The sequence below is a fragment of the Haemorhous mexicanus genome, chromosome 6, assembly GCF_027477595.1.
Source record: "Haemorhous mexicanus isolate bHaeMex1 chromosome 6, bHaeMex1.pri, whole genome shotgun sequence".
Classification (NCBI taxonomy): Eukaryota; Metazoa; Chordata; class Aves; order Passeriformes; family Fringillidae; genus Haemorhous; species Haemorhous mexicanus.
The window spans coordinates 61,940,171-61,965,926 of record NC_082346.1 but is presented as its reverse complement, the minus strand read 5'-3'; the positions used below and the strand labels follow the sequence as shown (position 1 = coordinate 61,965,926).

At 44.9% G+C, this 25,756-nt stretch overlaps 1 protein-coding gene across 3 annotated transcripts in view; it reads right to left on the bottom strand.

Annotated features, from left to right (window-relative positions):
• The window catches only part of SLC35F4 (solute carrier family 35 member F4), a 115,706-nt gene that overhangs the window by 25,303 nt on the left and 64,647 nt on the right, over positions 1-25,756 (bottom strand). Inside the window, exon 1 of one of the 3 annotated variants that reach the window (XM_059848198.1) lies at positions 9,225-9,300. The exons of the other annotated variants lie outside the window; for them this stretch is intronic. Coding sequence (XP_059704181.1) covers positions 9,225-9,300 — 76 coding nt within the window. Of the gene's footprint in view, positions 1-9,224; positions 9,301-25,756 lie in introns of those variants that run through there. 3 annotated transcript variants of the gene reach the window in all.

The following is a 25,756-nucleotide window of genomic DNA, read 5'->3' as shown; positions in this document are numbered from 1 at the left end:
ATAACATCACCTGCTTTGTAAGATTTAGTAAACATCTTGCAAGTTACTCTTACGAGTTACATCTTCATTTGTCATCTGAAAATTAGTCCCAGCCTCCATGAGGTTAATCCGATCACTACTTTGGGGGCAAAATGTTCAAAAAGGCATTTCTAATTTTTCAGGTCCACAACTTAAAGAGGTTTTATTTTCAACAAGTGTTTGCCAGCTGCCTGTCCTTGGAGAAGAAGTCACCGAGGTGGCTGGCTCCACATCACTCCTCATTTTGATATTCATCATTTAAAGAGATTTCATTATGTTGAAAGACACATGTTATGTCTCAATTCAGTTTAATTTCAGAACAAGATCCACATTTTACTCAGCAGAAGTCTAGCAGGTGACATGCAACCCAAATTTGATGGAAGCCTATTCTTCCTCACGGGCAAAAAGAGCTCTGAGTTATTTGTATCTGGTACAACAGAGAGGCATGAATCTTCTCCTGTGCATTGACAAACTCAGCAGGTGAGACCAAAACTGTAATTCAAGAGATTGCATTAAGCTGAAAGTCACTGCTTGATTTACTGAATTCTTCTTCCCTCATACCTGAAGCAATCAGACAGCGCAGCCATTTATCAATATTTCATTGTTACAGCTAGAAAGCCTGGGACACCTAATGCTGCTCAGTCTGAACATATTTTAAGGATATCTGTTGATAGGAGAGGTGAAGAGATAAATGCTGGGCTCACTTTCCAAACCTGGAGCTAACAAATCACCATCTGCAGAGCTGAGCAGTGAAACCTCCCAGGTGGGCAGTGCTGTCCCGTGGGAGAGGGAGGGAAGGCAGAGCTCATGGAACTCTGGTTCTCTGTCTCACTCCACAACTCTCAGCTGTGGAGCAGGGATCTGCTAAGTCCCTCCAAACTTGGAGGGATCAAGAGCAGCATCTTCCACTGAACTTCCATAGAAGGAATAAGAGAATCATAGAATGGTCTGGGCTGGAAAGGAACTTAAGAACATTCAGTTCCAACCCCCTGCCATGGACAGGGACATCTTCCACCTGATCTTCCAGGGTGCTCAAAGCTTCATCCAACCTGGCCCTGAACAACCACCCTGACCAGAGATGTCAACATGGGGTGGGAATTCTTACACAGTTTGTGGCTTAAGCGGGGATGAATCATAGGCTGAGAACAAAACTACATTTTGGGCATCATTTGCTATCTTAAGAGCATGCTACTGGGAGAGATTGGGAAAAAACAAATGAGAAAAACCTTGCAGACTGTCCGATCTTGCTGCTGGAAGTGTTCCTTGGAGGTTGTAACTGACTGTCAAAGCAAGACTCTGCCAATGGGATTGACCAAAGAGGAAAAGGAGAAATGGAGAAGTGGAAAGTACCTCACACGATTGTATCCAGCACATCTTAATGCACCAAGTCCACCTGGATTATTTTTCATTATTGGATTAAAAAAAAAAAATCCATGCTCTTTCCCATTTTTTTACAATTAATTTAGTAATTGTGATTTTTTTTACAATTACTTTTTTTACAATTACTTAGTTTCTTAATCTGTTCCAGCAAATCTGTTTCCTCACCCTGCAAATGTAGATGCTTTACAGCTTAAGAAGTAAGGCCATTTCTCTGCATATGGAGACCAAAGAGAAACCAGCAATGTGAACACTAACAAAGTCTGTCCCCATCTTGCACTAATTATTATACAAATATCCCAGTGTACTTTGATTTAGCAAGGTAATTATGCTTGTGACTAACCTAAAACATGTGGTTATTACCACTCAAGTCCAGCCTTTCCATGTTCTTTAACACCATTCTGAGTCCCAGCTGTGAGAGGAGGTGGCCCCATCTGCTGCTGCCATCATGTCCACTCAAGGCAGGGAGAAGAAGCACATGCTGGTCTCAGAAGCATTTTCACCACCACCTGTAAACAATGCACAGCTCCCTTGCCCCTCTGAGAGATGCAAGACACCACTTGTGGCTTTCTGCTCATGTCCAGGTTTCCGGATGCAGCTCACACAGGGAGAAAATGCTTCCTTGCCTTGGCTAGAAAAATCCCTTTGCTACTTTCCAGGGGGCTTGGAGAGAATGATTACACCCTGAGGTTCAAAACCAACTCTCTTCAGACTATCTTCAAGTATTTGACACCTTTAGCATGTGACAGCAGCGCTTGGAATAATAAGAACCAACCCATGAAATTGCATTTCAACATGTTCAATGTTTCTGATCTCACAGCTGCTGCTAAAAGCAGATCATGGAATATCCTGAGCTGGAAGGGACCTGCAATGATCACGGAGTCCCAGTCCTGGCCTTGCACAGGGCAGCCCCAGGAACCCCACCACGTGCCTGTGAGCATTGTCCCACTGCTCCTTGGTGCAGTGACCACTTCTCAACCACGCTCTGCATGAAGATCCTTTTATAACATCCAGCCTGAACCTCCCCTGACACAGCTCCACGCTGTTCCCTCTGGTCCCACACCAAATGGATTGCCAGTTAAATAACCAATGCTGCACAAAAATGCAGTCTTGGAACTAAATTCTATGGCCAGATCATCTTAGGATTGATTGTGTTCTTTTCTTTTCTTTTTAATCCAACTGCCCTGATGGAAATTTAGAACCTCTCAAACAGGTAACTGAATTCCATTCCAAAAGCCATCTGTGCATTCACGACACTGCATTACTGACACAAAGTGCTGGCTCATTTAGAGACAGCAACATCTGGCTTGATGGGATGTGCCCAAACACATTCTCTTTATTTGATTACACAACGAAATCGATGGTTAAACAGGTGATAGAAATGAGCTGAACAATTCCTGTGTATATATACTCCCAAAGCCCTGCAGAGCACTGGTCACCTCTGGCTACCACCACAGTCAGGAGAGAGAGCAGCTTTGACAAAAGGCCACTCAAGGCACCTACAATCTGCCTTTCACTCATTCAGTATTTAAACAGTCTTATTTTACTGCACCCTCAAAATCTCAGCTCCTGATTTCTCAATGTCTCTGTGCTGACAAAAGGATGCCTCCATTGCAGTGCCACAGAAACCATTGCTGGGCTTTGACAGATGAATGGAGGCAGGAGTGGGTCTGCTGTGGCACGGAAAACACGTCAGCTGAACCTTCCTGCTAAATTGGACCCTGAAGAAAGAATTGCCAACGTTCCTTTTACCCTGCAGTGGGACCTGCAGGAGCAGCACCCAGCCCAGTGATGGACCTGCTCACACCTCAGTGTCCCCACAGCCTGTGCACGAGCTCCCCTTGAGCAGGGGAGGGCAGGAAGCTCTCCCAGTGAAATTCTGCTCTTCCTGATGCACAGCAAGGAGAAGATGATGTGAGTTTTGCAGCCAGGGAAATACTGGGTGCACATGGAAAGGGTGTTGAGTGTTGCTGCTGTTGGAAGAGGTGAGAAGAACTGCTTCTGTCCATTTTACAACAAAACCTCATTAGGCTGGATTAGCCACAGCTTTAATTGGATTGTTAGCACACAGCTGGTAGCAGGGTATGCAACACCATCAATCCTCAGTGACTTTGGTCCATAGCTTATTTTATCCCAGCCACTGCCTGTAAAATCAAATTCTGCCCTTCACTGCACTGGTGTAAACCCACAGCACACCAGTACAACCAGCCCAGTGGTCTGAGGATAAAATAAGCCTGAGGATAAAATAAAGGGCACACACACTGACTAACTCCCCAACTTCTAACGTGTTCACAGCCAGCAATGTCACCAGGGATGTGAAGTCATGATTACATTTTACTAAAGCCAAGCAAAATCAAGAAAACAAGCACACATGCTCTGCTGGCAGCATGCTACACAGGTTTGAGGAACAAGCATTTCTTGTTCAGTGAAGAAAATTGCTTTCAGCATGTCTCAGGCATTTGGAGATAATGTTCTTCATTTAAACACTGCAATGCTCTCTGTGTATTATGTATTAGTAATGCACAGATGTCTGTTCAGAGTGATGCCTTGTTCATTTATTATTTGCTTGTTCTGGAAGTTTTCATGTTTGAAGGAGATGAGAAGGTTACAGTTTTTTGGTTTGTGGTTTTTTTTTTTTTATCCTAGGGGAAAAGATTTTCAGATTATAATGAAAAACAAATGACTCAGTGATGGCGTACAGCATTTCTCTTGTACTATGATTAACTATTGTCAAGAGCACAAAGCAGAAAAAGTAGATATTTTTGTTGTGGTTTACTAGTGACATCCATCAGCAATTTCTGCCAATTATCTCTTCAGTGTCTGTACACAGCCCTCACTCCAGATCAGCAGACAGCAACTTTGCTTACAACCAGGAATCTCAACAACTTCCACCTGTCCTCCCATCCTTGCAATAAAATTAACAAGGAGAACTTAAATTTCACATCCTGTACCTCACTTAGTGCCTGATCAAGGGATGTGCCACCCTACATCCTTGCACCTCATAACCCTTCAAGAGGAGCAGTTCCAGCCTATTTGAGGCAGTTCCTCCCAAAGGGGACAGAATCCAAGTTAGACAGTCAAAAAAATCCCCCCCAGACCTGCATCTCCTTGGCTTTTATAAGTGGGAAATAGTTGATTTCCCACTTATAAGTAGGAAATATAAGTGGGAAATAGCTAAGTAAGTTGCACAAAGGCATCTCCTCACACACTCCCAGACCCCCACAGTCTCTGAGATGGGACTTCTCTCATTGACTGCTCCAAGTTTGATGCCTCTATGTGCAACCCAGATAATTCCAAGCCTCTAAATGCATCTTTCTGCACATCAGCCACATGTTCTTATGGTGAAGAACCTGCTCTGAGGTGGAAGCTCTTGTGCCAACCAGCCAATGAGCTGTGCATGGTCTGCACCCAGTGCTGTGTCCCAAAGCCCCTGACCAAGGACAGCAGCACCAACAGGATCAGGCTGCAACAACCCTGGTGTGCAATACCTGCAGCTACTAAAAACAACAATAAAACCAGAAAAGTACTTTAGCAGGAAGGATGTGAACATGCTACAGGGTGTAGGCAAGCTGTGGACTGCCTTTTCCAGAGCCTTGGAGCCCAAAGGCCACTCTAGAAGACTTCTCAAATTCTGTTTTTCTGAAGTAAGTGGCTCCTGTATGTATTGGTCTGGATCAAGGCCTTTCCTCATAACATATAAAAAGAATTATTAGAAAAACCCAAAATTCCTGTTCAAATCTTTGTTCCATCTACATTTTATTGAAAGTTTAGTTTAAAACATTTTTTTTCTCATTTTAACAAATGTATCACTGCCTTTTTTTAAGCACAGACAAGGAATTTCATTGATTTGACAGCAAAAATAGCACACCAGCACCAGTGTGGGAGTGTCAGAGCAGACCATGGGAAAGAGGCTTTATTTGAGAACATCTGTGGTGGAACTGGCAGCTGGAATATGCATTTTGAAACACAGTGGATACTCATATTTTTAAGTTACTGAGCATGACAGCATACTTAAGAGTTTGAAGGAATGTAGAAGGGAGAGCTGCAAATGAAGAATGATTTTTATATGTTGAAATCAAAACTTCTACAACACACCATGACCTACCAAAAATAAAGAATATATACAACATCCATTTGGAGCAGAATGTTTTGGACTGAATTCTGCTGTCAGAAAACATTGATAAACACTGAAAAACAAATGCTGTGTAGAAATCTTAGAATTAACCATGACAGCTCTGGAGGCAGAACACACTGACCTCCTGTGGGGAGGGGATGGACATCTCCTCCTTCAGCACAGAACTGTTCCCAGGCAAAGAGGGGAACAACACCAGGACTTAAGACCCTTTGTCTCCTTCCAGGACTTTTTTTTTTAAAGTTTTTGCTTACAGAAACACTCCTCTGAGACCACCTCAGTGACAACTTCTGAGTGAGACCTTTGGGACTCACACATTCAAAGGGATATCCTTTGCAACATCAGACTACAGAACTTCCCCCCCACACCCCAGATATACCTGATACAACATTAATTCAAGCCAATCTCAGGATCAGACCATCATCCCACCACTCCAGCACTGACTGAACAAGATAAACACAAATCATTTGACTCAAAGCTGCACACCATCCCATAAAAACCCCCTCTGCTATAAATTTTGTAATGAATTATATCAGATGTGCTTCCAATTGTTTTGCAATTTATACACTCTACTCCAAAGCAAAAGGTTAACAATCTATTAAAAAAAATCCTCTGAAAATTAATCTTTTCATTGCTAGAATTTGGTGACATTTCCAAAAATAAACAGACACTCCCAGTTAAATTCTCACTTTTACTTTCACTGCTATAACTCAAGAGTAGCTTCAATGAAAGCCACGAGGCTGCTTTGATGTGAAGTTGTTGTGAAGGGAATTTACACCCACCACAGTCCAGATATCACTCAGATGTACCTCATTAATAAATAATCACAATACAGCTTCTACTTTCAAGAAACATTGCAATAAATCCAGGCTGGTTCATGGATGTCCCAAGATCCAAAAAGCAGCTGTGACACTGACAGACACTCAGCAACACTGGATTTGGGTTTGTATTTATTTCCTACACAAACTGTTGCCTCTGCTGGGTGCCTCCAGGGAGTGATTCATCCCAGCTCCCTCAGATACCAATCCTGGGAGGTGAATCACCTGCTGCAGGTGCCCAGCTCTCCCAGATTTCCCAGTACTTACCAAGGCTCACATTTGGATGGATGTGGGTGAGTCCAAGGCTGCCTCAGACTCAGGCTATGGCAGCTCTGCAGTGCACTGAGCACATGCTTCAATTTCCTTGCCTGACTTAGAGCCCTAGAGCCTGGAAAAGAATATTTTCCAGGTAAGCAGCTGGGGGAAAAGTAGGGATTTATCACTGTATTGCTGCATTTTGCAATCCCAGGAGATACTTCCATGTGTTTTCTCCACTGCCCTTGAGGTAATAGCTCTGAGAGGTCTCATCCCTGCCTTTCCATGATGGCATTTTTGGGATAGGTCTCCTCCAAGCAGTGTCCATGCCACACACCTGGCTGATGCTGGGGAGTGGGGGCTGCCCAGGCTGAGGTGAAGGGGTGTTCTCACAAGGATTTGGTGGCTGTGATGCCAGCTTGGCACACACCTCACATCCTCACACTCACCCATGTCCCACCACCCTGAGCAGCTCTCTGCTCCATTTCCTCCACATGAGCAGCACTTTGGACCACTCATCTCCAAGCACTGAGTGTACCTTCCCTACCAAAGGAGTCTTCTTGCCTGGATTTCACTCCCCTCTCCAGGAGCCAGCAGCTCCTGAGGTTTTATCAGGAGGGATCCAGGAAGCCACAAAGTTCAACTGTGTGAAAACTGCCCACCCAGAGCACACTGCTCCCCTGCTCTCCTCCCAGCACACAGCCCCACAGCCCCAGCTGCTCTGGAATCTCTTCCATGTGCCCCCCACCATGCTTGGGAAAGAAAGGAGGGACAGGTGCAGTGCTTTTGGGAAGCTGGCTGCCCTATCCCATCAGGATTCTTTGGGAATTCATGCTAAAATCTTTGCTGATCTGTAAAAACTGGCTGCACACATATTTAATGTATGGGTCCAGTATTAATTCAGCTTGGCCAGGTCCATCCTGAGCAAGAACCTTTCCATTTGCAGCCTGTTGGGTATGACAAGTGCTGTCATGTAGTCATTTCCAGTCTACTGCCCTTTCTTCCTATGAAGACTGGATTTTCCCTCCCTCAGAAACCAGGCAGGGCAGTTCTGGCACTGCAGCTGCAGCCTAGCATGGACAGAAGGTTGAGACAGGTCTAAGAGAGGCACCTGGCAGCAGCTGGACTGGTGAAGCTGAAGGCAACCACAGCTTGTCTTGGAGCCCTGTGAGGCAGGACAACCTTTAATGTTCTGCATTCCCCACCAGGCATGACAAGAGCCTGGTCTGAGCCCTCAGGAAATAAAGAGCAGCAAATCACCCCATTTTACCAGCACAGCCAGCTCACCTGGCCATAACACTGCTCCTAAAAAAGCAGGTGAGGGTATGAATCACAATATCACACATCCTAAAGCCTGCTGCTGTGCACCAGCAATAAGCACTCAGCTCCTCCAACTTTCCTTAAGGCGTTTTCCCCTCGAGGAAGAAACACCAGGTAACTACCAAGCCTGCAGAATTCTAAATATCACACACACAATTCTGAGAAAAACAACACAAACTCCTGCCTGCTCTATCAAACCCCAGCCCTGTCTGTAATTGAAGGCAGCCTGAGCCAGGTAGATCGAAGAACTGCAGGTCACGCTCTGCTGACCAGCACTGGACCGTGGCTCTTGCTTTGTTTTGCTCCTGGATGAATTCAACTCACAAAAAGGAATTACATTTTCATTGCTGGTTGGCTCAAACCACAGACAGTGCACACACCTTGCAGTTTTACAGCTCCAGTCCTCACCACACACACACCTGGTGGGAAAACAGCTCATTTCTGGCACAACAAGCAACTTGGGGAGGTACCAGGCAGCTCTTCAGAACATCTCACACTGAGGATTATAAACTCAAATGGTGAAGTTAAAGCCTCAGATTTCTACAGACATTCAAGTCAAAAACTCCAACCTGAACATCAGAAGTGTTTTTAAGAAAGCTTTCCCTTTTGACCTCTGATCTATACAGCATGTACATTTTCAGCACACTGACTTTTATTTGTTTCACTATCTCCTGCTGGACAACATCACCACATTCCCAGTGACTCTGAGGCGTGATGTGAAGTTGATGGGCACTCCTAAAGGAACAAGGTTCTCATGTCTGATAAAGAGTGTACAAAAGAATTCCCAGTTTCTATCTCGTATTAAAGAATTGCTTAAGAGCTGACACTTCTGAAAATGAAGGGGGGGGAAAAAAGCAGTTTAAGGGGACAACTGCTAAGCTGAGCTGAAGGACAGCAAGCACAAAAAAAGTTGGTGCCTCTGTCTTCATAGCAAAACCAATAAATCTAGAGCACCACAGTAAAATACTCCAGAAAAGCCAATAACATCACATGGACCTAATTTCACAGAATTTTAACAGCCAGAATTGAAGTACAACAACTTTATCTGTTGTTCACATTTCAACATCAGTTTCTTCACCAGAAATCATTCACACAGCAGTTGAACACAGGCAACAGAAATTTAACTGCCACTTATCCCAGATGATATCAAAGTGCTAAGAATGCTATCTGAGCATTAATTTAAAAACACACACAAACACACACGCAACATTCCTGTTACTCTGCATGGAACGGAGCAGGAGGAGCATGCGGAGTGAACTCCTGCCTAGAATGAGATTTACAGGGGGGCAAAAAAAAGCATTTACCGTCTGGCACAGGCGAGTTTAACTCGGGAACATTGTAAGATGGGAGCGGTGCCACTCTTGCCGAATGTTTCTTCATCCTCTGGAACTGCTCTCCTGCTCCGGCGCTCACTCTGGCTCACTCTGCATCGCCCTTGGTCCCGAGTACTACAGCAAACACGGGGCTATGGCTGGTGGCTGGATGTTGTTCTGGAGATGCTGCAGGAGCCTACGAGTACTGATTTGCTGTTTCCCTGGGAAACCATTTGCAACACGCTCAAACAATGCTTGACCCCTGCCAACACTTCTCTTTCATTCAATTGTGGAGCGCGGCAGATAAAATATAAATGTATCGGCGGCGGTGCCTGGCGAACTCGAAACTGTGGCAGCCCCTTTGCAGGAAATTGGGATTTCACATCAAATCTCTGCGCTGAGCTGGCAACGCAGACAGATCTCTCAGACAACTGCAAGGGAATTATGCAATGCAATTTTCTGGTTCCTTACGCTGTGACAATATACGGATGATTATAGTAATTATTTTAAGTAAACTTTGAATAATGGGACTCCTATAGAGCTGCTAAATCAGGAATGCCTTGGGCAAAAGAACAGGTGACATCCAGGTCTGTGTCTGATAATAAAGCAGTGGTATTGCAGGAGGCTCTTCTAACATCCTACAAAAATTGTCACAACCAAGACAGATACAGAAATATATATATATTATATATATATATATATAGGCTATGGTTAGTCTACATTTCTTCCTCACTTCCCCTGAGACAGCCAGGACATGTTATGTCCCTCCTTCCCTGACACCTTCTCTCTCTTCTACTTCCTTATTATTGCTATTAATATTTTTGGAAGTTGTTCACTTGGAGCAATGGAGAAGTTTCACTGAGTGAAGCGGTGTCAACCCACACAACTTTGGGAACTCTTAGAAGATCTCAACCCCTTGTGCAACCAGCACTGTGCTGGGAGCTTCCTTTGCCAGGAAGTGGTTACTGACACCTCTAAAGAGCTCTGGCTCCAGAGCTCTTCACCAAGAGATCAACTATCAAGTCTTATCCAAGAATTTGCAGGGAGAAACATTCACCATTTATATTCAAGGTGTTTGCTATAGGAACAATGGGAAATAAAAAGGGAATGATCAGAAAGGCAGCTTAGCTCTCCCAGAATCAGCTGGCAAAGTTGCTGAATTTTTAAGGGTACTAGATCTTTTATTTAAAATCTTTGTGCTTCTGACAGCAGCTGAGAGTGGAGATTCTCAGCCCAAGGCTTGGTCTTTCTTCCCCCACTTTCCCACCAAAGAGGGAGAAGCCACTTGCTCTAGGGAAGGCCAAAGAGGTTTGAATAGGATGAAGAATAGCTGGGTTAAGATTCTCCATCTTGGGCTTCCTCAAGCAGGGTGCTGGAATCTCACAGGATTTACACAATAATGTGCTATGGCTGGGGTGTGTGTGCAAGGACTGGTCCCTTCCCTAACCCTCAGGGAGGAGAGGGAAGGAAGCAGAGTCCCAGCTGGATCATCCTCAGGATGCAGCCACAGCAGAGGCTGGCACACAGGAGAACTGTCCTGTGGTATCCTCATGGAAGAGGCAGCCTGTGACTCCACTGTACCCAGAGGAGTAGGAGGGCATTCTTGGGTCCTTGCATCAACCCACCAGGACATGATCACTTGATCCTGCCCTGCACATTCCTGTAAAGCTGCTCTCTTCTCCCTCTTTGGGGACTGAGTGGCCTCACTTTTCTCTTGGGGCACAGTGACACAGCAGGGAAGACAGAGTGATCAACCCTATGGAAAGGAGGGACAAGTACCTCATCCCACTCCCACAGCCATTCCACCCTATGGAAAGGAAGGACAAGTACCTCATCCCACTCCCACAGCCATTCCACCCTATGGAAAGGAAGGACAAGTACCTCATCCCATCCCCACAGCCATCCCTCCCAGTGGGACACATCATGGAAGGAGTACAGGGAAGAGAAATGGTCACAGCTGACTGGTTTTCCAGCCAGCACATCATGTCCTGAAAGGCTTGGAGATCTCCTTTAGCATCTTCATTATATCCCTGGTGACTCACAAGGCTCTCTACCATGACAGTCTATTCCAAAGCATCAACTGCACTGCCTTGAGCTAACTGGCTTTTACTGCTTATCTGCATTCAGAGGATTTCCAGCACTGTGTAACAACCACCATTCCAAAGGAAATTATCTTCCCAATTTGCAGAAGGAATTTTATCCTCCTGTCCGAAGTGCTGAGAGTCAGCAGAGTTTGTGATAGAGTAATCACCAGTCAAGTAATTGCTGGCTCCACAATCACAAGGCTCCCTATTAATACATGTCTAGTCCTTGAGCATTTATACAATATAAACAACATAATAATATAACACAGAGATTGCTTTTAGAAAACCATTTCTGCAAATAGGGGTTTATAATGGAATCATTAATGAACCTTAACAATGGTGAGGATGAAACGCATGAGACAATGTCAGGCAATTCCAGACATTTCTTCCAGACAATTTCAGCACTAACAACAGAACGTGACTGAATCTAAGAGTTTCTGCCTTTTTTTATTCAAAGGAGACTCAGCCATTGTTTCAACACTAAGTCAGAAGCCATATTCAGCTCCTCAAAGCAATCTTTCAGATCGTCTCCCCAGCCACTCTGCTTCCTTTTCAGGAAGTTACACAAGAAATAAAGAAGATACAAAACTGCTTAAAACTCTGTGGAATTGGTACTTAGAACTTCCATCAAAGACTGAAGTTTGAAAAGCCTCAGTTCTCAGGCCACACAAGAGTGAGCTCTGGCCATCTATTTCTGCTCCTGCGTTTCTGCTCCTTCCTCTGCGCTCTCTATCTCTGCTCTACATGTGCTGAAGAAAAGAATAAAATAATATGGAGTGGAAGAGAGAGGAGGAAGCTCTGTCCCTCTCTGCAATCCACCCACAAGTGTAATGTGATGACTGACTTACCAGGATGACAAAAGAGTTACTCCAAGTAACTACTGCGAGACTGCAAGTCAATGTAAAATCTGCAGGCCTGTGCCACCTTACTCACCTCGAGTTCATGCAAGGCATCAGAGTGGGAAAATATGGGGGCTGCCCTCCAAAATTCAAGACTAAACTAATTTCCAGTTACCTTTACAACAGCTCTTCATATGTTGCTGTTTGCTTCAAGTTCTGTGCTTTCAGTCTGGAACATGTTTTAAGTTTTCTTATTCTCAGGGTGATGCTCCTCATAATAAACAATAAATAATAACAGGCTCTGGAGCACAAGTCTGAGGAGAAGCAGCTGAGGGAGCTGGGGGGGAACAGTCTGGAGAAAAGGAGGCTCAGGGGAGACCTTCTGGCTCTGCACAACTCCCTGACAGGAGGGTGCAGCCAGGGGAGGTTGGGCTTTGTTCCCAGGGAACAGGGACAGGACAAGAGGAGATGACCTCAAGTTAAGCCAGGGGAAGTTTAGATTGGATATTAGGGAAGATTTCTTCATGGAAAGACTTGTCAAGCCCTGGAGCAGGCTCCCCAGGACAATGAGTCCCCATCCCTGGAGGGATTTGAAAGATGTGTGGACCAGACACCTGGGGACATGGGTTAGTGATGAGCTTGGCAGCACTGGGGGAATGGTTGGACTCAATGACATCAGAAGTGTTTTCCAATTTATTCTTTTATCAATCTACATACCCAATTATTCTCCCTCAGGAGCCCCTATTTCTGCAGTGTGAACCACAATCACAGCAGTGTAACTACACTGTGTAAAAAATAACCCAGGCTGCAGGATTGCACCCTCCACAGCTGCTCCCAGTTAAGGCAAAAACTGATGGGGCACTCACTGAACTCTGGAGACAGACCAGCACCAGCATTATTGGGAAATCAGTGAATAAGGTGTGTCTCAGGACAGATTCCTCATGCCAGCCAAGAGTCCTCGTGCATGGAGGCCTCTGCTCCACATCCCATTCCCTCCTCCTCACAGCACTCTGTGTCCCTGGGCTCAGTAAATAATCATCCAGACAAGGGCAGGGGGAAGCTGCAAGCTTGCTGACTCACTAACCAGACAGCAAACCAGCCCTGGCAGCAGAGCCAGGACTGGGGAGTGCTGAATCACATCCACTAACAAGCCTTGCACGCTCCCAGCACAGAGGGGCTGATGCTATCAAAACTCACTCTGCTCCTTGGCTTACCCCAGCTCTGCTGGCACTAGTTACTCATACATATTTCAGGGACCAACTGCACAAGTAAAGGGTATTTACTCTTCTCTCTGAAGCTGCAATCACAGCTGGAGTTGAACTCCATGCAATCACAGGTTTTCTGATCCAGAGAGGATGACAGGTGTGGTGTAACACACCCAAGGAGGGCAGATCATCACAGCTAAAGGAAAACAGATGCATAAGTACCTGGAACAATTAATTTCCATGTTGATAATGAGATCCATCTCATTGGACTTTGGATGCCAAAGTTTGAACCAGCCATATCAACATCTTCATAAAGTGAGTGCTGAGGAAGTGGTAACGTTAGGAGACAACTCACAGCCTCCTCTTTTGCAGGTGTGTTATAATCTGGTATTAGTAACTCTGAAGGCACCCACTTCTTCCCCCTGGCTGTGATGGCAGTAATGTGACTTGCTCCCACCTGCTCATATGGCTTTTAGATACCCCGGGCAGGGCAGATGCTCCTAATGGGAAGCACAGTGTGGGAATGCCTGATTAAGGCATGAAAGTGTTTCTTTGACTTTACCTGATTTTAGAACAGTGCTCTCATCCAAAACTGTGCTGTTTGCTAGTTTTGAACACCACTAGCTACAAGATCCATCTAAAATCCACTTTGCATATGTCCCTGAAGCCAGCAGGTCAGTCCATTCCCAATCACTAGACTGTAAGACTCTCATAAACAAGACTTTTATTGGCTCTTCCAGGCAGAGCCTGTGTTTTAAGATGACAAGCTAAAAGGCCATTATCAAGTTCATTTAATCCCCCTGGAATACAAATTAGATGCAAGATGCAGAAGAGACAAACAGTCAAACTGAGATCAAACCAGATGTATCATACAAAGGAATTTTTATGTACAGTGAAATCAAGACTTGAGTTTGAACTTTTACTTATTTCTAGCAAAATCAGAAACATGCAGCAAATGCTACTTGAACAACTCAATCCAAAACAACTTCCAAGGCTCGCAGAGAAAAGAACCCTTCACCTCTCTGCTGTGCCCAGTCATGTTACATGGATTTTAAAGAATCAAATTCTCAAGTCCTTACTCTGTCTGAACTGGCTTAAAAACTGTTGGACATCCCTGCTCAGCATTGAGAATATGAGCAAAGCATTTGATTGCCAGGCAGGGGAGGGTCCTCCAGCCCCACCACAATCACACAGGGTGGGCAGGGCTGCTCACACCGTGTCCCTCAGTGCTGCCCTCAATCCCACTGTCCATGTCACCAAAGATGCTAAACCAGATCTAAAAGTGACCCCTCATAATCAGGTGTGATTAAATTGAGAATGTTCATATAGAAGGCACTCTACATTCACATATGTTCTGTTCACTGAGGCAAAACTGGACTTTAACCAGAATTTCCTGTATTTGGCAAGTGCCAAGAAGTAGAGCAACTCTCTAAAATCTCACCTAATGACTGCAAGAAACACCTACTAAACCTGAAGCCATTTGAATGCCCTTGGGGGCTGCATGTTTGTACACTGATCTCTCGTTGACATTAACGTGAGTTGCTACTTTCAGTGAATCAGCCCAAGAACTCACTCTTTAATACCCTGATTTTGTAACAGAAGAACACACTGTGATCTATTTTTAGCCTTCCCTAGCAGGCAAGTCCTGGAAATAAGATAAACAGCACCAGCTAAACATCCACTCCAAGATGACAAAGTGAAGATGTGCAGGGGTGCTGCAGGACAGCAGCTCCCACACCACTGAAACCAGTCCAAAACACTCAGATCACCCATGGGGATTTTGAAGGAATTTTGAATGAGTTATAGATGGGACCTCTAAGTTTTTAGATGATGTGATTTATTTTCTTCTCTTCTACATAGGCAGGAAGGGTGAGCTGGGCTCACATCTTCACTGCATGGCTCAGAAGGTCACAAGATTTTTAGTTCAAGACCTTTTAAGGATTTATTCACCAATAAAACACTGCCAACAAGGATATTTATGTTTTTGACCTAATCCTTAAATATTTAATCTTATGGACTCATGCTACAGTGTAAACTTTCTTAGCCAATCCTGTTATGACACAAACCTACAGCACTGCATTCTAAAGTCCTTGTTTACCTTTGTAACTACTTTTATTTTTTTCTGTATCTTAAACTCTAAACTTTCCTCCACTTAATAAGTCTCTGCTTTAAACTATAAATTCACATTCTCACTTCTAGCACCTAAGTTTGGAAGCCTCTTCCAAGGTCTCAGATCAAATCCTGGATTTCATTCCAAGCTTTGGCTTACAGAACCAAAGTTCTTAGAGTTTTCCTTGCATTTTGGATTCCAACAACCACCCACAGCCAGGGCTCTCTTGGCTACTGATGCCTTGGAGTAGAAGGCACCTAGAAAGGAGCCTAGAAAAGATTAAGAGAATAAAAGTAGGTATTTATTAAAGGCTTCAACAGGCACCCCTTGGGCAGGCAAAGCCTCTGAGGGCTGGATGATGGCCACGAGTTTTTCAGACAATTTTAAGTTTGATCTATTTACACATCAGGGGTTAATCCTTCAATTACAGCTTCAAGTAATGAAGTCATACACCCCCAGTTTCCTTCCCCTTAAAATTCAACTTTTGTTTATACTTTTGGGGCCTGAGGCAGAAGGGTGTCCTTGGATTTCAGGCCTAGAGGGATTGTTTTGTCTGACCAAAATGTGAAGACAGTTAATTAACACTTTATATGGAGTTTAGAGTAATGCAGCACAGAATTTAAAAAATATAAAAGCTAAAATCCTAATGTATCACTACCAGTGGCCAGGTCCTCTGTCACAGAATGGTTTGGGTTGGGAGGGACCTTTAAATCTCATTTAATTCAGCCCTCTGCAATGAGCAGAGACATCTTCAACAGCATCAGCCACATCACATGTTGGTGTCTCAGCCTAAGAGAAGTCCCACCTTGACAATTCTTTGTCCAGCCCCTTCCCCTCTGCCTCTGGGCCTGAGAAGATGCACCTGAAATCCAAAAATATCTGATGATCTCCCCACCCCCTCCCTCCACAAGCACTCAACTGACTTGGAAGTAGCAACATCTTCTGCTACAGTGCTTTTGGGAAGATTTTTATTTACTAAGTGATTTTATAGACCTGACAACTAGAATGTCCCTGGGAAGCACAAGGATTAAATTTTCAATTAAAATAAATCTCAGGTTTTTCTTAATCATGCAAATTTTGAAACATAAACCACCCACCCACAAGGATCAGGAAGTACATGATGATGTCTCCAGAGCTGAAAAAGCAGCTTCTTAGGCCATTTATTCTGCTGGAATATGGAAATATCATACAGCAAGAAATATTAAAGTTTTAATGCAATTAAAGACGGAAGGAAAAATATTAATTGTGGGCATGGAGAGCAATTCTTCAATTTTAATAAAAGTCATGCAGTGTTTCATGGAAGCAGCAAACACATCAACTTTGATGCATCTTCAATATTTTGCATCAAAGAAGGAAAAAAAATGTAAGAAAAAAATATATGGATGTACCCCAAGCAACCTGTGACAGTGGAAGGTGTCCCTGCCCATGGCAGGGGTTTGGAATGAGGTGAGCTTTAATGTCCCTTCCAACCCAAACCATTCTGTGATAATTTCACATTGAAAAAAATATTAAAAAGTTACCTCCAGCATTAGAAACTCATTCCTATTTACAGAAGAATCAGAAGGAAAGGAAAATTGCTCAATGAAAAACCAAAATGGAAATTTTTCCTTCAAGAGGAACTTTATTTCATGCGCACACTGTAACTGGCCTCAGAGCCTCTGCCAGCCTGGATGGCTCCTAATCCTGAAACACCAAGACAAAATGTGTTTAGTACCCCATCATAAATTTCAGCTTAGGGGCTTTATCCACAGCCTCTAAACTGAAATTAGGGGTGGTGAAGAGCAAGAAACTCATGGGGAAGACACAGAAATCTCACCTGGAGCGTGCACAGACTTCATTTGAAAAAGCAGAGGTCACCGGACTCCCTACAAGCCACCCCTCCTGCTGGAGGTGGGAGGATTTAGGGGACCTTTATGTCCCTTCCAGTCTAACCCATTCTCTGGTTCTGTGATCTGATCATTTGAGAAGCAGTGCTGGCAACATGGCAAGGCCATGAGCTTCTGAAAAATTCAAAATCCAGGCATTCCCCAACCTGCATTTCAAACTCTTTCCACGTTTAAGAGTTTGTTCCTGCTTCACCCTGGCCATTCTGAAACTCCCTGGCAGTAAAACACAACCCAAGCAGACAACTAGCACTCAGTCTGCTCAATAACAAAGCATAAATCGAGTATCCATTCCAAATATCCAATACAGCTTTTCCAGACAGGATAATAAAATCAGACGCCCAACACTTCTATTGTGTTTTTTTTTTTCCCAAGGAAAACAGCTTGGATGTAATTGCATGTCAGGTAATTATTTGCCTTCCCAATGTTTTATTAACAAAGCTGCCAAGAGTGAAATAAGCTGTCTCCATTTTCTGGTTCTGCAATTATGAAGTGCCTCTTCTTTACCACAAGAGAGCATTTGAGTTGAGAAAACTTCCATTTTGTGCTTGTCATCGTGACTGTAGAGCATGTCAGCGTGGCAGTAAATCACTCCTCATATTTGCTGAGTTTTGGGTAGCCAGCAGTTAATGAGATGGCTTAGGGCTTCTTTCAATACCATAAATCAGAATTGCATAGCAGGCTAGAAATCCAGGGCTGGCCAGTCCCAAAATTTAGCCACCAGCACATTCCTGTCTAGGCAGGTTCTGAGCTGAGGCAGGAACTTGCATCATCCAACACTGCAACCCCTACCACTCCAGATGGCTTCAGAAAGTTCCTTGGATGAAGAAACATAAATAATTTTTAGGGAAAATTACAAGAGAAGATGAAGTTTGTTGCCATGTTAGTTGTGCTGCATTACATTTCCAAGCCCTTCAGATTTTAAAGGCTGGGTGCAGAATTCCCAGAGCTTTTGAAGCCAGATCTGAAGCTTCAGCAAAGATGTGAAAATGGTTAAGAGCAACCAGAAGTCTTAAAAAAAACCCCACATCTGTGTGTGGGGTCAAACAACTTCAACAAGATAGAGGGGAGACGGAAAATCAGAGAACAGCTTGGGTTGAAAGGGACCTTGAAGATCACCTGCTCCCAGCCATCCTCATGTGCATTTTCCTGCCCAAAAGAAAGGGTTCATTAGGCATGTCCATGCAGACAAGATTAGGACCAGGAGGCTTTAATTGCATTAATGGGAAGTTCAGTGGGACAGCAGGTCAACTGTTCCACAAGGAGCACAGTGAAGCACTGAATGAGATGATGTCAGGCAGAAAATCCCCAATGCTGGAAGATTTTCAGCCCAGGATACCCAGGATGAACGGAGTTGCACAGCTCAGAGCAGGTCCATTTTCCAAAGGGCGCTCAGCCATGGCACCAGGCTGCTCAGGGAATTGGTGGAGTCCCCAGCCCTGGAGGGATTTCAAGGCCATGTGGATGTGGCACTTGGGGACATGGGTTGGTGGTAGGTTGGCAGTGCTGGAGGAGCAGCTGGACTGGAGGATCTTGGAGGTATTTTCCAACCTAAATCACTCAGTGACTCTGTGACTCAACCTCTATTCATGGAGCTAATAACAAAGAGGTGCTAATAATAAATGCCAGCTATTATTAGCTGGGCTGGCAAGAAAAACTAGGGTGAAGGGAGCCTGCTGAGAGCTCAGAATGGGTGTCAGAAGTAGAATGTTCTGTAGAATTCCCAAAGAAGCATCCCACCACTGCAGGTGGTGTTTTCCAATCTCTGCAGAACAGGGAATGCAAGACCACTGTTAAGGAAATGTTAGAAAAGCTGTCAGCAAGTACCATTTATTATTCATTATTTGTGTGTCTTCTTTGGCAGAAATGGATACCTGAAAGTCAAAACAGCCTCACACCCACCAGCACCAGATACTCACCAGCACCAGACACTCAATTACAGAAGATTCCTGAGGGAAATGTGAAGTCTTGGGAAAGGCTTTTATGGCAGAGCACCAGGGATTCACAGGGTAGGACACAAGCTCTGTGTCCCAGCCTGACACTGAACACAGAGTTGTAGCTTTTGAAGGAAAAGTGACCAAATCCTGATTCAGGCTGGTTCTGTTTAAGGCCCTCCCTACATTAAGATTAATTTTCAGTAGCTCTTGAGAGTTAAACATAAAATCCACCTCCCCTTGGTTTCTGCTATTTTATTTAAAAGTGTTTTAATTTTCCACTTTACGTGCTGACTTAATTGAAAGGCGCCTTTGCTCTGCAAAATTCCAGCTACATCAATTTAGTGGTGCTGAAATAACAGCCCAAAATCTCAGCTGCAAGACATCAGCCCTGCTCCTCCACAGCCAGGCCTTAGAGTTGGAGGTTGAATAATTGTGGTTATAAAGGCTCACACAAAAAATTTTCCAGCACCCACAGAGCCCTCTGAAATCTGTGATCTCAGTGCCAAAGTCCACCTGCTCTCATCAGCAGGGAGGATGCTCATGTGTACCTAGTCCAGCAGAGAGAGATCCCATGTGACTTTAATTTCCCCTCTTTTTTTGCCCCTCAAATTGACTTTTTGAAAAAACAAAACAAAACAAAACAAAAACAAATAAAACCAGATGACAAATACAGCTAGTAGCAGCCTGAACATAACCAGTGCTGCAGCTCAAGAGAATTCTTTTGAACAGTATCAACTTTTTGAATTTTCTAGAGGAAATTCTCTGTGAATTACTGGAAAAAACAGTAAAATCCTTGTGCTATAGAAATTAAAAATTTGGGTACTCAGAAATCTCCAACCAATTGTGAATGTTTCTTGTCTAATCTTCACATAATCCTCCTTAATACCTTTCAGTGTAAATCTCTGCTACGTGCAACATCTTATTAGCAAGACAATAAAGATAACACAAGAAAAGTCACTGAGCAGCATTAGGGGATTAAGGGAGGATTAAACAGTCCTGACACAAAGAAAATGTTGAAGCTGAGTATTCACCATAATTAGTCTGGTACCTCATACTCTCCCTGGGTCAATTACCCAAGTGTCTGGATGGACTGTGCTCAATGTGATGAGAGCAGGCAAGAATCAGACACTGTCTCATGACTGGTGATGGTTTCCCAATGTGAGAGAGGGACATGGACTCTGTTCTAAACATACATGACAATCTGAGTGAGGAGGGGACACTTAAACTGGATTTTACGAAGAAATTCCTCTCTGTGAGGGTGGTGAGGCCCTGGCACAGGGTGCCCAGAGAAGCTGTGGCTGCTCCTGGATCCCTGGAAGTGTCCAGGGCCAGAGTGGATGGGGTTTGGAGCAACCCTGGATAGTGGAAAGTGTCCCTGTCCATGGCAGAGATGGAAGTGGATGGTCTTAAAAAGTTAATTCCAACCCATTCTGTGATTTATATCAGAACACAAGTAGTAAAAGTGAAACAGGCTTTTCCTGGAAAGATCCTGCATTTCTTGAGGATGATTACACCTCCTAGTAATGTGGTTTTATGGATACATCTCTTTCCCAGAGAGGAACTGGCAGCCCCATGCACTACAAAACTCTTCCAGGGGTACTTGGACAGCTCACCCTCCCCACAGCCATCCCCACCCTGGGCTGGAGAAGCAGGCACACCTCTACAGCGACAGTGGAAGCCCAGTCAGACCAGATTTACCTGGTGGATATGGAAAGTATTTGTATGAAAGATCTCCCCAGGTCCTCAGGCTACTCACAGAACTGAGTGATGCTTCCAAACAAGGTGGTTCCAAGTGAAACTGCTCCCAGTAAGGAGTTCCCTGCTGCCCCCCAGTTCCCAGGGGAGATGCCTTGTGAAGGCTGACCTAGAACAGAGGCTAGATGGAGCTAAAGAATAAAGCAGGGATTTATTAGGAGGCTTCAATGGATCCACCCTGGGCAGCACAAGAGCCCAGCCAGGGCTGCACCCAAGATGAACCAAAATGGTCACAAAATGGACCACAGGTCATGGGGTCTCTCATTTTGAGAAGTTCTGGTCTGTTAGCATATTGGAGTTAATTCTCCAATTATAGCTTTAGGTTATGCAGTCCCATCCTTCTTGTTTTTCTCTCTTCAGTCCACGTTGTTTGTGCTCTTGGGTCTGAGATTTGGATCATTTGTCTTTGGTCCCCAGCTGGAGAAGGAATTGTGTTGTCTCCCAACTCTGTGACGAGAGCTCACCATCCCCTAATACGAAGATCAGAATTACACAGTAAAGCAGTAGGGAATCTGAAAAATATAAAAGCTAAAACCTGAGGCACTGGGGGAGTGATGTACCCCTGCTTTCACTGGCTCCCTGAGCAAGGCTTTGCAGGAGCTGAGATCTGCACCAGCAAGATCCAGTGGCCATCCACAGCCTCGAAAGGTGCACTCTACCCTTTTAAAAATCCACCCTGAATCCGAAATAAATTCTTACTCAATACTTAAAATCAAGCCTATTTACTGCCACAGAGCACAGTATTGATCTGGCCCTGGTTGAACTTGTCAGAGGTAAATCAGAGTCTGTGGCAGGATTCTGTGGAGTTGTTGCAAAGCCCATCTCTGATTAGGGAACGAGCTGTGCTCTCAGGACTCAGTCCCCAGCAATTAATGTGGCACCCGGGGGTTCCTTTACATCCCCTGCTGACTACTGGCACCTTCAAGGCCCTCTGCTCACAGTACCTGATTGTCATGGATTATCAGAGATTATTTGGCCAGAGCAGGCCAAATACACATTCCCTGAGAGATTCAGCAGGGGAAACACAACTTCCCACAGGCTGTGGGACAGAGCTGCTCACTCAGCTCTAATTTGTAAACACCTAAGGAGGGCTTGCCCCTTTTTTCCAAATCTTTCAGCACCTGAAATCCATGTCAGTAAAAAGACAGGGTCTTTAAAGACCTTTTTTCCTCCCCCTGATGACTGCCTGGCAATGTTTTACCCCAGCCTTGCAGTAAGTCAGAGCACAGCAGCTGAAATCCAGCATTTCTGAACAAGCAACACATCCTGCTCTCTGCACCAGTGCACAAAAGGTCTCCTCCCAGTAAGGGCTCTCTGGGGGACATGGGGACCATGATTAATCATAGAATAACAGAATCAAAGTCATTAAGGTTGGAGCTCTCATGGAGTCCAACCATTAACCCAGATCCACTGTGTTCACCTGTCCACAGGTGCCACATCCACATGTATTTTGAACATTTTCAGGGATGGTGATTCCACTGCTGCCATGGGCAGCCTATTCCAAATCCTGACCACCCTTTTAGTGAAGAATTTTTTCCTAATATCCAATCTAAACATCCCTTGTGACAACTTGAGGCCATTTCCTCTGGTCCTGCCATTTGCTACATGGGAGAAGGAACCAACCCCCACCTGTCAACAGCTTTGTGACAGAAAGCAGCACCCCAGGGATAATGGGAATGCAGGAATATGGTGCAGAGGCCCTGGAAGAGCACACAGACTCTTCTGCTTCCTACAGATGTGTCTTGACAGCAAGAAAACCTTGCATTAGTTTTTCCATGCACGTAAAATGCCTGCAGGCCTCTCTCTGCAGGAACTTGGTACAAATGCAGATTCCTGGCTGGCTCAGTCAGACTGAACACACTTTTTACTCTCTCCACCAAAACTTCAAGAGCATGAAATAAGGAAAAAAAAGGAAAAAGGGAAAACCAGATCTCCATGTGTCATGCTCACCTGAGCCTCCCCAGCTTGCAGCTCACCCAGCAACTCAAGTCTGTATTCAGTGGGCACAAAAACTGCTTTAATGATTCAGAGTACCCAATGAACTTTCCCTGAGGACCTCCAAGTCACCCTGTTCTGCTCCAGCTCTGTTACAAGTGGAGCTGGCTGACCTCCCTCACACCATGCTCTCTTTTGAACAGCAGCTTTTCCCTCAGGGATTATCCCACCTGTGGTATTTTGAACTGGTTTTACTCCATGATAAACCACACAGGATGGTTTTCCCTGCTCCCAGGAATCCTGTTCCAGGAGAGCTCCTCCAGCTCTCCTCTCCTAGGGTTTGAAGCAACTCAGCATTAACTTGTCAATTACTGCAAAAGGATGTTGCAGAGGGTTTCATTTCACTTGTTCTTTCAACAATCCTTTCTCTGTTACATGTGCTGCCCTGTCCCCTGCCCTGTCTGTTGTGGGATCTGGGGTGTTTAACATGACTCTCCTGGATGACAACAGCAATATGTAAAAGTACAGAAGAATCTGGGCATTGCTCTGACCCAGGTACAGCATCTTGCACCTGGTCTAGTTAAACTGTGTGAGATTTCCCTGCCTGGATCAGGTAACCCCAGAACTGAGGAGTGGTGCTGAGCTGGGCTGTGATATGGGCAAAAGGAAAGCTGTTTTGAAACTGATCCCAAATGACCTTGTGATGGCTTTGTTGGGGCAAGAGGGGAGCTGAAAAACAGGAGAAGAACAAACGGCTGAACATGCACAGCCCAGCCCTTTGGCATCAGGAACTAAGCTTGGAAACATCATGAAACACAGCCCTCATTCCTTCCATAGGACCACAAGGTCCTGAGTTCCAGGCTCAGGAACTCCTGGTCCTCACCAGACCAGATCCACCCTGAAGGATCCCAGAAGGAGCAGCAGGAGAGGGCTGGCAACAGAGGAAGCTTTCAGAAACCCCACAAGCCAAATTCAGCTTTAACCTCCTCTTTCTGTAATCTCTGCTTGCTTAAAGTAGCTGTGTAAACACTCTTCCCAAAGAGGGAAAAGCTGTGTTGGGAGAGGGTTTGGGAAATGCAGACTGAGGCAGCTGCTCTTCCTCCAGCAGAGCTCAGAGCAGTGGAACAGGATGCCAAGTACTTCTCTTGGCATAGGAGCACACAGGAGGCATGGAAGAAGTTGGAGGCTCTTGAGCTGACAAAGAAAACCTGTTTTGGATACTCTTTCTGCTTGATACTCTGTGTATGTTCAGATTTTGTAGAGCAGAGCCCTGGGTTACACAGCTGTAAACAGAGAAATGCAGCAACCATATCCTCTGAGGCTTTTAATCATCCTCTACCTGTGCCTTCCTAACCAGGGGCACAATTTAATTACAAAAGCACAGCTGCCAAAAACACAGTCAAAAGCCCAGAACTATTTTTCGTGGTGGCAGGTAAAGCAAGTATTTCTCTTTGCAGTGTCAACAAGCATCTATCAAACTGGCCCCTCTTCTGTCATTCCTTCCCTTCCAGCTGCAGCTGCAGCTCCCTCTTATTGTGCTCCCAGGTAATCCACACGTGGGTTTTTTTCCCTAAAGCACAAAGCAAATTGAAAGACAAAAGTGATGTCAGCACTCTGCTGAGATTTGGCCACTCCTTCCACTTGCAGAGCCCTTTTTCCCAACTTATCCCAGAGTAAGATGAACCCATAAGAGAGACTCCAGCAGAACAAATCCACCACCTCCCTTGATGATGCTCTGTTGCATGAGCTGCCAGGGCATGGGTAAAGTTGCCACAAGGACCACACTCTTTGATGATCATCCTTCTGTGTTTCTAGAAATTCCTGAACTAGAGATTAATTGTTTCCTGGCCCATTTCCCAATGCCTGCCTGGCTCAGCAGCCTTGGAAGCATGAAGGTGAGGGCAGGCTGCAGAGCTGCTGAGCAATCCATCCTTTGGTTCTCAGCAGCATGTGCTGAGAGCTCAAAACCAGGCTGGAAAGCACCAGGCAGGGCTCCTGTCCTGGACTGCCAAGCAAATTGTATTCTATTTGCCATGTGGATGGCAGTGGTCTTCTGTTCAGTGGGCAGTTTTCCTTATCTCTTCCACAACCACTACTCCCTCTGGGGGGACATCTGCTGATAACAGGCTATTGAATGGCACTGCATGGCTGAAAAGAATTGTAACATCCCACTGGGAGATGTGAGCCCAGAGGGAGGAGCCAAGCATTCCTACCTGGATACAATCTGGAGATTCTGGAACACCAGCACAGCTTTTTCTCCACTGGATTTCCCAGAGGAACAGCTGCCTCTTCCACTGATCTTCAGAAGAAGACTGCACCTTTCTACACGATCTCTGCTCCAGTAGAACTACACCTGACACTCCAGGAGGGCTGCAGCCACAATTCCAATGGGACTGCTACCAACACCCTGACCAGCAGGGTGTCAGGTTGAGTTCTGACTCTGTCAGTGTTGGTTTACTGCATTGTTTATTTTATATTTTTATTTTCTTCCCTAGTAAAGAACTGTTATTTCTGCTCCCATATTTTTTTGCCTGAGAGCCCCTTAATTTCAAATTTATAGCAATTTGGAGGGAAGGAGTTTACATTTTCCATTTCAGGGGAGGCTCCTGCCTTCCTCAGCAGACACCTGTCTTTTCAAACCAAGACCAACCAGCTCCCAGACCAACCCAGTCCCTCTGAGTGTTAACACATGGCACTGGCCACAGCAGAGTCAGAGAGTGGCACATGCTCCCTGTGTCCCCAGCCAGAGCAGCAGCATGGTTTAGGTGGCATTCT